General features: G+C 36.4%; 1 protein-coding gene across 7 annotated transcripts in view; it reads left to right on the top strand.

Annotated features, from left to right (window-relative positions):
• LOC117167137 (alpha-catulin) overlaps positions 1–11,495 on the top strand; it is a 453,685-nt gene that overhangs the window by 226,502 nt on the left and 215,688 nt on the right. For 6 of the 7 annotated variants that reach the window (XM_033351828.1, XM_033351833.1, XM_033351834.1 and 3 more), the window contains one exon: positions 10,893–11,147. The exons of the other annotated variant lie outside the window; for it this stretch is intronic. In XM_033351828.1, coding sequence (XP_033207719.1) covers positions 10,893–11,147 — 255 coding nt within the window. The remainder of the gene's footprint in view (positions 1–10,892; positions 11,148–11,495) is intronic. 7 annotated transcript variants of the gene reach the window in all.

Raw genomic sequence — 11,495 nt, 5'->3', positions numbered from 1 at the left:
GGTCAGTCTGCCTCCGATACCAGCACCAACCCACCCGAACGCCACCCCCCGAAAGGATCACTCACCAGCATCATCGCCGACCCCCACCGCCGTCAACTGTCGTGTATCTTGGCTTCACTGCCCGGATATCACCAACTCCTGTAAGTTGGTTAATAAAGCCTTTTATTTTATATCTAATCCCCTCCTCCTCATTGACTACACCCGCTTCTCGACGTTCCAAATCCCCTTCCTTTCCTTTAATTTGTGAAATCCCTCACAAATTTTGAAAATCTGCTATTTAAATATGTCACATTTGATTATTTCTATTCTAAAATGAATCGTACATGGGCATTGAAATGATTTCAGGGCGACTCTCTAAAATGTCTTTAAAAATGTGATATTTCAAAATGTCACATTTGATTAGTTCAATGTAAAAATGGACCGTATAAGGGCATTGACACGATTGGTCAAAGCACGTTTTGTCGAATTGGACACTTTCTTAATAAAAGAACATTAATTTTTAACTTTGTCTTCACACCTCGTGAATGCGGTGTGTCGAAATTAATATTTAAAAAAGGAGTAAAATATACATTTTTTAAATAGAAAATTAACGTTTGTAGGAAAAAAATCATGATTTTTCTGTATTTTTTTTAAAGGAAAAATTGGGAAAACCGAAAGTAAGGCTGTGTTTTTTTAACCTGCCCCTACATTACTGTTAAAAAAGTGAAAAAAATGAAATATTTAAAAAAAAATTATTTAGTGTGAAACCATCTAATTGCTTTACGTTTTCACGTTTGCTTCACGAACTTGCTCCTAAATGTATTAAGTTTTGACAATAGCGTATGCGAAAAATGTTATTTACAATAGACGAACAATTTTGACGTTATAATTTCACGGCTTTCGAAAATCGGCTACAGAGAACAAAGAAGACTAATTAGAATAAAGAGATTATACTTTCATGCGTAAAACTTGATGAAAATAAACCCTTTATAAGATAGGTTCTATTGCACTTATTATACTGAGTAAAGTTTTGCAAAATCTTAGGTCGATCCATATTCTCAAGTGACTCAAAAGAATATTTAAAATTTCGAAAACGACGCTTCAATATGTGACCACTCTGCTCCCAGTGTCAATCCCGTAAACCAACGCACAATAACCAATGTCAAAACCGGAGAGTTTGCGATGTTCTGTCAGGATATTATCCCTGAGATCTTGTTCTGCCTTTTCGAATATATGTTTTGAATAATAAGTAGAATGTTATATAAAAAATTTGGGTGTTAGAAAATAACTTTAAAATTACATATTCTTTTACGCCTCTAGATCGTTCTGCCGCCCCCCCCCCTTTCGCACCGGCCTATTGTTCTGCAAATTGCACGGAAAATTCTCTAATTGTCTTGACATTCAACACAGAAAGATTCAGCCGTTACCCTATGACTTATTTAAATCATTTTTTTTACAACTTCGAATGAGTAAATAAATACCTTCTCCCCGGGACTACCCCTGTAGTAGCCAAATTTGGTGGTCAGGGTATTCTCAACAATCAGGAAAATAGTGGCAGAATCGTTACCTAATAACTCGACAAAAACGGCCTCGGCTCTCCGACTATTTTGTGTGCACTGGAGACTCTCTGGTGGCAGAAAGTCTTCGTTCCACAACTCACCTTTAAAATAAAGGAAAACTTTATTGACGACTGTAAAATATTATGAGTTTCAGCTCATGGATTGAAACTTTCCTGCTTTATAATCTAATTTTGCACTATTAAATCTGGGCGAGTTTCGGAATGCAAAAAAAGTAAAATTGCATTTAATTTTTTTTTATTTTTATTTTTAGTGGTGCCTGTTGGGACCTCGATTTTGCATGGGAAAATGCATGAGAAAAAGTCACTTTTTGTTATTTTTCGAATGATTGTTCAAGATTAGGGAAAACTTGATATTAAAGTATTAAGACTTGTAGAGAACTTTCCAACGAAGAATTTGACCTGTTATACATATGGGTTTGACGACCCTAACCCACCCCCATGGTGCCCTGAAAGCTACCCTTATATAAAAAATTTACAGTATTCAGGAAATTGACTGTTTTAAGCAGTTTGTTCTACATTATCTAATGAATCTGCAATTGTTTAAACAAATTCAATTTGTGTGAAAAGATTTTTTTGTTCAGTTCGCCTAAAATTGTGTGTGTGTGTTTTTTTTTAGATTAGACTGGCCAACTGTTATTTTTACGAGACATTATTCGTATTTTCAAATAATTTTCATCGTTTAAATAATACGATTATTATTTATTTTCAACATTGCATCAAATCATATTGGAAAATACATCTTTTTTGGTAACAGAGTCATGATGTGATTTGTTTCTTAATCAATTTTTTGAGAATTTTCTCACACAAAATTTTGGATATTCCTCTTCTCTACTAACAGTTTTTCAATTGAGTGCAGAGACCTTCGGCTCTTTGTATAATGGCATTCTTGTTCTTCACTTTTTCGAAAAAACCCTCCATGTTGAATAGGGCTGCTTCTTCCTTCGTTCCCCTGCCCCCTTGTACCGTGAGTAGTAGTTAGGGATCCTCCATATATTACGTAACACTTTTTTCTTTTGTTTATATCGTTGTGTCTTTCTCAACTTCACATCAATTTCATGCTCGTCTTTATTCAAACAAAAGAAAAACGCGTTACGTAATTTATGGACGATCCCTTACGAGTTTCTCGACTGTGACACTGTTATCTACGTTTATATTTAACATGGCGGAATTACGGAAGAAAGTGTCTTTAGTTGATTTTGAAGAGCAGCAAATTATTGGAAATAAAGTTGCAAGCAATTTACAAGTTTTGAGAGTTGTACTATATAATATTACATAAGTAAACTTCAGTTTTACTGAGTGCTTATCTTGTCGTGGCCGAAGTGAAAGTTTTCTGAACAAAGTCAGATCGATCGACAAGGGATCACCAACGCTGCGTGGAAAAAGTAGAAAAGTAGTATAAAGAATACAGGACGATACAAAAAATTCCGAATCGAGAGTAGAGGTACAAGTAAAGAAGGAGAATGATTTTTTACACAAGCTGAAAATGATCTTCGACATTGCATAACAATCAGTGTGAGAAGACTCAAAAGTTTAAGCCAAAGCTAAATTATTTCTAACTAATAAAAGGAAGGAGAACCGAGAAGGATGTATTGCAACTGTGAGAACTTACATTAATGAAAAGGAGAGAAAACTAAAAATTCTTGAAATTTGGAAAAAAGTGCTCATGAGGAAGCGGAAGTGTTGGGTAAGTTTCTCATCTTTTCACACTTAAGTTTTACACAGGAAACAAATCAGAATTTATTATATGTATTTGCCGAATCGTCTTAGAAAGCTTGCAACCATTTGTGATTATTAAATTGAACTATCTTATTATTTTTAATGTTATGAAGTAAAAAAATTGTTAACATTAGAATTTTATTGAAATTTTTTATTTCAGACACTCATGTGGAATTAGCATCTTCAACTAGTAGCAGTGAATCACCTACGACCTTTAACACCAGCTTTTATTCTCATGATTTGGAAATGGAATTATTAGCTACTCCATCTGGTACCCAAATACCTCCGAAAACAATCGTTTTGACTGGAGGACTTACTGCAGCTCTTGACGCAGTGAAATTAAGAGACAGTCAAGCAGTTCATATCCTTACGGCTTGTGTTGATGTTCTAAGAGTCAATCTATCTTCTACTGCTTTCAGCAGATTTTCGTTATATCGATTCAGACAAAAGTTCAGATCAGAATACATGGAAAAAACTCGAGAGAAGGGTCAGTATTTCAAGCCCTCGTATATTCAGATGGGAAATAGCTGCCTGCACTCACTGACAAGGAAAACGTGAATCGACTGCCTATTCTAATCACCAAAAAAGATGAGAAAATGTTTCTTGGAGCCCCCAAAGCTGAATCAAGAACGGGGAAAGATAAAGCCGAGGTCCTTTATGAAACTCTTTTACAATGGGACTTCCTTAATGAGGTAAGAGCTTTCTTCGGTGATACGACAGCTTCAAATACTGGAAAAAACAACGATGCCTATAAGTTGCTAGAGGTTGCCAAGGGGGATGATAAAATACTGTTTTCTTGTCGTCATCATATGGCTGAAATATACATTAAAGCGGTTTCGAAACAAAGTTTGGGCAGACAATGGGTCCAGATGTTCCGTGCTTCAAGAAATTTTTTAGATTCCTGGAACACCATAAATCACACGAAATTCCAGCCTGGAGTGGTAGATCAATTGGTGATGAAAGCTCTTCCAGGTAAAGTAGATGAACATTTTTTTTGCGAGAGGAAAGCTCAATGATCAACACTCTCGAGAAGATTACCGAGAATTGCTAGAATTTATTGTAATTTTCCTAGGAGAGATACAACTACGAAGAGTTTCCTCTCGAGTTCCTGGAGCAATGCACCAACCTAGGTGGTTGCTAAAGCTCTTTACATCCTTAAAATATTCCTTTTCCAAAAGGTGTATCATCTGTCTAGCAGGGATCTGAAGTCTTGTTGCGAAATTTGTATATTTCTAGTAAAATTTTATATTAAAATATCGTTTAATGTACCTTTTGCTGCCAATGCACCACAAAAAGACCTTCAGATGCTAAAATCAATTTATCTCTTTGCGAAGCAGAATCGAAAAATTTCCGCTGCTATCTTCGAAAAGTTGAGCTTACATCTTTAGTACGTTGTACCGGAAACTGCTGCGTTAGCTTTCTTCGACGATGAAAATCCAGCCGTGAGAAATAAGATGGTTCAGGCATTATTCCAAGAATATAAGAAACCAATTATGGATTACAAACGTATCCATGCACAAAAGTGCAAGGAACTGCTGGATAAAGAAATTAAATACTTCATCTCCAAAGATTCAATGAAATTCTTTTCAGCTTTCCAGATAGAAACATCCTTCCTTGAAGAAGACACTTTACACAGAATAGGAAATGCAGCCTATGAAGAAGGGACGAAAATTGTTTCTCAGCTCAACACAGTTGAGCGACTAGTCCGATCTAAAAAAACAGAATTTTACGCGAATTTAACCAAAAAAAATTTGTTCAAACAACTTGAATTTGTTTAAACAATTGAGAAGTTATTTAATAATGTAGACAAGATACCTTGAAATTAAAAGTTATAGGTTTATTACAAGAATCGCTGACTTTCCTACCATATTTTGAAAAAAGTTGAAAATTGATAATAATAATTAATTTTTTAAATAATAGGAGAAGGAACCAAAAAACTTTTCCTTTGCAAGATCAGATTTTATCAAAAACTTCTGATGAAAGGATTTTGCTCCTACACTCCAACATCTGGTTCATACATTCACCTCATATATAAAGGCTGACACGCACTGGCTGTTAGGATGCACTCTACTTCCACTGAAAAATGCGATTTGTCCAAATTAGAAAATTACAGGCCAATAACTTATTTAAAAACGACAGGAGTGTTCGAAGAATTGAGCATACGTGGAAGAGATTCTTGTCGTCTTGGTTCTATTCTACTCGTTTCGGGTATGTAAATAAACAAATAACGAGCTCACGGCCCTTGATATCATCACTCTTGAAATCATTAATATGCCTAAGATCTTGCATAACAATTCGTTCTTTCTGCGATTTAGATCTCACGCCGTCAAGGCAGGCGCGGAATTTTGAATATTTAAAGCATTCACAACCTGCTTTATCTTAAGACAAACCAGGCGATAACTTTATCAGACACAAACGATGCATAATTATTAACTCATCCGTTTGTGTACCTAACATACGGTAAATCAGAGAAAACTTGCAGGAAGTTTATCGGCAAAAAGAAGAAAATATCACCCGGTAGACAGAAACGGCTAAACAACATCCTAAGTCAGTCCAGATAACGTTTCATATACATACAGTGTTCCAGAGAGTTTTAAAAGATGTATTTCTAACATGAAACATTTTTAGAAAATTATTTGGTCAGACTCAGGACATTTTTTAAAACGTTCAAATAACGTCTTTTGACTTGTACGTAAAAGAAACGTTTTTTACGAAGATGAGACAATGCGATAGCCGGGAGACTCAGCCGAACGGATGTATTGGTCATTGAAGTCGCTCATCAGGCGGTAACTACATCACAGTACGTGTTCGAATACATATTTACAAAAATACCTGCCGAGTATATTTTGATAGAGGTACAAGGCCCACAGACCATATAAGCCCCAGAGTAATTCTGGTAAATTGTCTTCACTTATCAAGCAGTCATACTGTCAACTCGATCTACGAAGTGCGAACCACTTTGACAAAGTTGCGCCTTATACATAATTGTGACCAAAACAACCTCTAGATCAGTCGAGTACTTATAATACCGCAAAATAGTTAACGAATTATCGAGCATTGAACAAAAGTCACTCGTGCTGAGACTTTCGGTCGTCGTATGAGTCATTTTCCATCTAAAGTCCGCTGTGTTAACGTTCGCAAAATAGGAATTCAGGAGTCGATTTGCGAGCTGTTTAGGACCGCGTATCAAACTACAACTAATAATTACTGATCGTGCATCACATCACTGAAGTAACTGATTTACTTTTAAGCAAATTTAAATAAACACCCGGGAGAGTTCCGTCGCTGCTCTACAAAATATATGGAGGACCAATCGATAAGACAATCTATTTTGCCCTATCAGGATTAGAAAGGTGATTGTAAGTTTTAACTGATGTAACTTATTATCTTTGCTTTGTATTTTATAATCTTTTTTTTTGTAATTATCAAATTATTACTGTCAACAAATCCGCAAACGAATCATTGGTCACGTCTTACCAGTTTGACATTATCAGCAACACTGGTCTTTCTTTTTCATATTTTTCCAACCTACTCTCGCTTATTGCTCGGGACGTGACAAAGAAGCTTTCCTTCACGAAGCCACGGAACAGACGGCGGAGACAATTGGCCTGAATTTTAATATCCATCTAAATGCCCTACTTCTAAACACCGAAGTATGGAAAGCGGAGGTCAACAAACGCCGCGAACAGCCACCTGACGAGTAAATGCCTGGAAACTTTAACAGAAATATATTTGATCAGTCCTTATCTAAGGAGAAAATTCTTGCTTGCTTTAGATCTTTAGGTCTAAATTTAGGTAAAATGGGTTTCACTTTCGCATGCTAGGATAGTGCTATTTCCACCTTTGTATACTGTGACCACATTTGACGTGAAGAAGTTTCCAGCGATATGTGCAAAGGGGCCCATGTACATGCTGAGTACCTAGTATACATACTATCCGCGTGTCCCACACAAGCACGGGCGACTTATCTCTACACACATATTGCGGCCCAAAGAGTGCTTTATTACGACATTTATTACATAATATTCAGTTTAAATGAATAAGTGTCCTTGCGATATGTGCACACATAGGTGTGCAACTATTAATGGATCAAAACCTTTAAGCCGTACCAGCGTACTAAAAATATGCCAAGGCACTTAAAAGATGGGCTCAGAAATCTGTCATTCTGCGGTTGCTTTATGTCCTTAAGACACATAGAGGTTTTGACGGTTTTTCGTTTTGATTTTGTCGTATCCTATGGCCACAATTCACACGGTCATGAGACGTGGCTATAGGTGTGATTTACGTGATCTTCCCGAAGCGTAACCTAACCTCGAGATGCCACGCGGTCGGAAGTAGTGAAGTGGCCATCAACATAAGATCCCATCCTATAATAATTAAAAAAAAAAGTAATTTTATAAAAACGATTACGCATATTATTTCAGCAATGGATTTAAGGTAAAATATAATGATTAGGAAAAGTTGGAGGGGGGGAGTACTAGGAAATGTAAATGTTTCAAATTATTCAACATTTTAAAGCACAAGTAACTTATATATTTGAATTCCACGTTTATTACGCATAAAATTTAAATTTTATAGAGGGTGATAGTGATAGTGATAGTGGAGTGGGAATTAAAAAGAGGCCTCATTAAGAGGATAACGGAGCTATATGAAACGATCAAAAATAGAGTTATAGGAGGGGTGGGAATTTCGAAGGCTTTCTGGATGGATAGGGGGTTTAGGCAAGGGTGTCCGCGTAGCCCAACGCTGTTTGTGATTGTCACAGCGGATATGGAAAGTAAGCTAGCGGCCAAGATTATAGGAGGAATTAGAGTAGTAGGCGTTAAGATATATCCACTCGTGTATGCAGATGACATAGTACTGTTTGCAAAGATCGAGGAAGCCTTAAAAGAGATTATGAAGAGGTTGAGGACATACCTGTGTAAGCATAGGCTAGCGTTACATGCGAAAAATTTCAAGGTCATGTTGTCCAGAAAAGGAGGTGGAAAAAATGAAAGAGGTCAGTGGAATCGGAAGGGAAAGACGGTGCAGGAGGTGAAATAGTTTGTGTAACTGGGCTTCCTGTTTTGGAGGAATAAAGAATATATAAAAGTCATGAAAAAGAGAGAGTTAGAAGGGCAAATGTCACGATGAGACCGGTGTGGGGCTGGGATTAAATTATATAGTATAGAGGATACAAGAGTTGGCAAAGAATACCTCTCATTACATTATCAGGAGGGTGACGGGCCGAACAAGGTTAGGTATTATAACGGGCAGCAGAGAGTGTAAACATCACGGAGCGAGAGAAGGCAAAAGGGAAGGAGGTAATATTGGAGTCAAGGTTTACTAGGAAATATGTGTGTATTTCGCCAAGGAAGAGAGCCCAATATTTTTTTTGTGGGAGAAAAGAAGGGAAGTTAGGAGCTTACTGCGAGGATAATATGCGGATGCATGGAGGATTTTAATAGGTTCTAGGAGTGTGAGGAGGAGGAAAAGATGGGGATGAGTATTTATGTATGTTGCATGAGAAGAGGGATGAAAGAGCAGTATCATCGGTGAAGGGGGTGATGCGTATGATGGAGAAGAAGTGAAGGAAAAAGGAAGAGGAATAGCGAAAAAAATATTGTAAATAAGAGAGGAAATATGTGTATAAAAATCGTAAACATTGCAAATACATACAATACGGCGGAGATGGATGAGAGGAGCTGTCTTTGGAAGCGCAGTGCTTACTCAAGCGTCACAAAACAGAGAGAGAAACAAGAAGAAGAAAAAACAGAAGAGAAACAAAACAGTTCCAAGACTCTTAATTTATTGTCACGCCTCGTTCGAAAATTGACATTAAATCCAGGTTTGACTGAAGTGGATAAGTATTAGGTGTTAGCCGCGGAGGCAGATTGACAGTGCGATGCAATGCAAGAAAATATTGGGCGATTCGTGCGAGGCGAAGCGAAGCGAGGAAGGCAAGACTATAAGAGCGAATTGTCTTAGAGATAAGGTGTGGAAGGATGTTAGTTTTTAAGAGTTAGTTGTGAACAAAGTCTGTAAAAGAAATGGAAGTGTAAGCAAGTCAGTTTTTTATGACCAGCAGGTCTAAATATAAACGTTTATCTATCTCATCAATTTAAAGTTCCTTCAGAGTTTACGTACATAGTGCGACAGATTAAAAGAGTGAGATAGGGGGCATAGTGAGAGAGAGATTGTGAAACAAAATTTGAGCCATAGTGAAATTAAAGTGATCCTCACTTCTTCAACGCAGATTGAAAAAGTGCATAATTCGTACCATTACACACTTTCGTAATCACACAAATATGAACTTATTCATTAGGTTCCCTACTTTGCACACCGGCGTCAGAATCAGATTTGACGAAATTTCATCTAGTAGTCAGATTTTGAATTAAAAGAGCTGGATTATGACAGGAATTAGACTGGAGTCTTGAAGATTGGCTGGCCTTCAAGAAGAAGGTTTCTTGTCAGGTGATCAGGCGCAAAATACGGCAAAATACCAAATAAATGATTCTCGTCAACAACGAGTGTTCTTTTGAAAAACAAGCCACCCATGGTCGAATGTTGTATGACCGTTGTATAGAGTCGCAAATGCAGCAGGGATAACGCATAACTGATCAAGCCTGAATTCACTCCAGCTAATACAATTTTGTGAACTAGAATATTTATTGATCGTTTGTATTTTTTAGAAATTCACAACTGCTGTTTTTTTCACATAAGTTAGTTTAAAAAGTAATGGAAAACTACTAGTTTTTAGCGTATTAGGATCTTAGGATGAATTCGAAAGTATTTTCAATGTCAATTTCCTCAAGTTTAAAAAATTTAAGGATTAAAATGGAGTTTTTTCCGCGCACATGCCCATTGGCCATCTCTCCTGTTTCAGGATAATCAGAACCATGCAACAGGATAAATGATTAACTAGTGATGTACTTTTGTTAATAAAGATAGATGCACATGAGGGAAGATTGCTGTTAGGTCCGCGAGGTGCAAATAACAACTTGCTTCTTGCTCTGCGAACACAGAAGAGACATTCTAATAGATATTTAAGATGAAATATCATTTGTAACGCTTGAAGAATTGGTCCTTTCTAACTATTGAAGCGAACTTTTTACTTTTTAGAAAATATCCACTAACCCCGCTAGACACACAATATACACTTATGGAACGCAAGCATTGTTCACGTATTTTTCATGTATAAATTTGTACTTGAAGTAGCCATTTTTGTGACAGTGAGTGGCGAGAAATGGAAGATAGTGTAAAAATAGTACTTTTAACTGCTGAGACTTTAACGCACCAGGAATAAATTATTTTTCTGAATTTAGAAAAGATTTTTCGGATTTCTTCAGCTCTTAGTATTTTATTTGAAATTTTCCATCTTTTTGTTTTTTTAATTAACAAATCTTTCAACTTTATATACTTCTGGATCACACTACACATATAAGACGAGCATCCTCAAGTAAGATTTTAAGAAAAGTACTGATTCGACAAAGTGCACAGTTGAATTGTGATATTAATGTGGTCGGTAGTGTATTAAATTTTATCACATCGAATATTTAGGATGGCCCATTTGGCATATGTTTGTAATTCGTTAAAGCTTAGTGCATTAATTTACACATTATTAATATGCCATTCTCAGACATTTGACGGCAGCGGATTTGGCTCTTCAAGATCAGAAATTGAAGACGCTCTGCAATGTGTACTAAGAGCAGCCAAAGATCTAAAAAAAGAGCTCTATGCAACAGCATTAGAACAATCTGGTGAATTTGGGCTGGTCATAAAAGCTGTACAAGAATTGGTATCTTCTATAAAAATTCTCGCCTCATCTAATGAAATTGACAGGCTACAGGAACACAGCGACAGATTTCGTGAATATATTGAGCACATACTTGAAGTAAGTTTTGCATCATAGTCTTCATAATTGTATTTTTAAACTAATCTTGGGATCGATATATCACGCAATATCTCTACCTTATCGCCCATGTAAGTAATTTAATATATACTGGTTTGTAAGAGAATACTGTTGTTAAAAATGTTAATATCTCACATCGATCTAAGGTTGGACAACTCAAACTTTTACATGTATCTCGTAAGGAAGAAATTATAAAATAATGAAACAATTGGCAATTAAAGCCTTTCCCGAGAGGACTAAAATCCTTTCCAAAGACTTTGTGACGAATCACTACTAAGTCACGATTTGTGAACAACTGTATCACTTTCCCCCGGTTGACGGTATATTATA

This window comes from Belonocnema kinseyi, chromosome 2 (genome assembly GCF_010883055.1).
Source record: "Belonocnema kinseyi isolate 2016_QV_RU_SX_M_011 chromosome 2, B_treatae_v1, whole genome shotgun sequence".
In the NCBI taxonomy this organism is placed as follows: domain Eukaryota; kingdom Metazoa; phylum Arthropoda; class Insecta; order Hymenoptera; family Cynipidae; genus Belonocnema; species Belonocnema kinseyi.
The sequence above is the reverse complement of the archived record's forward strand: the minus strand, read 5'-3'. Positions and strand labels throughout refer to the sequence as shown.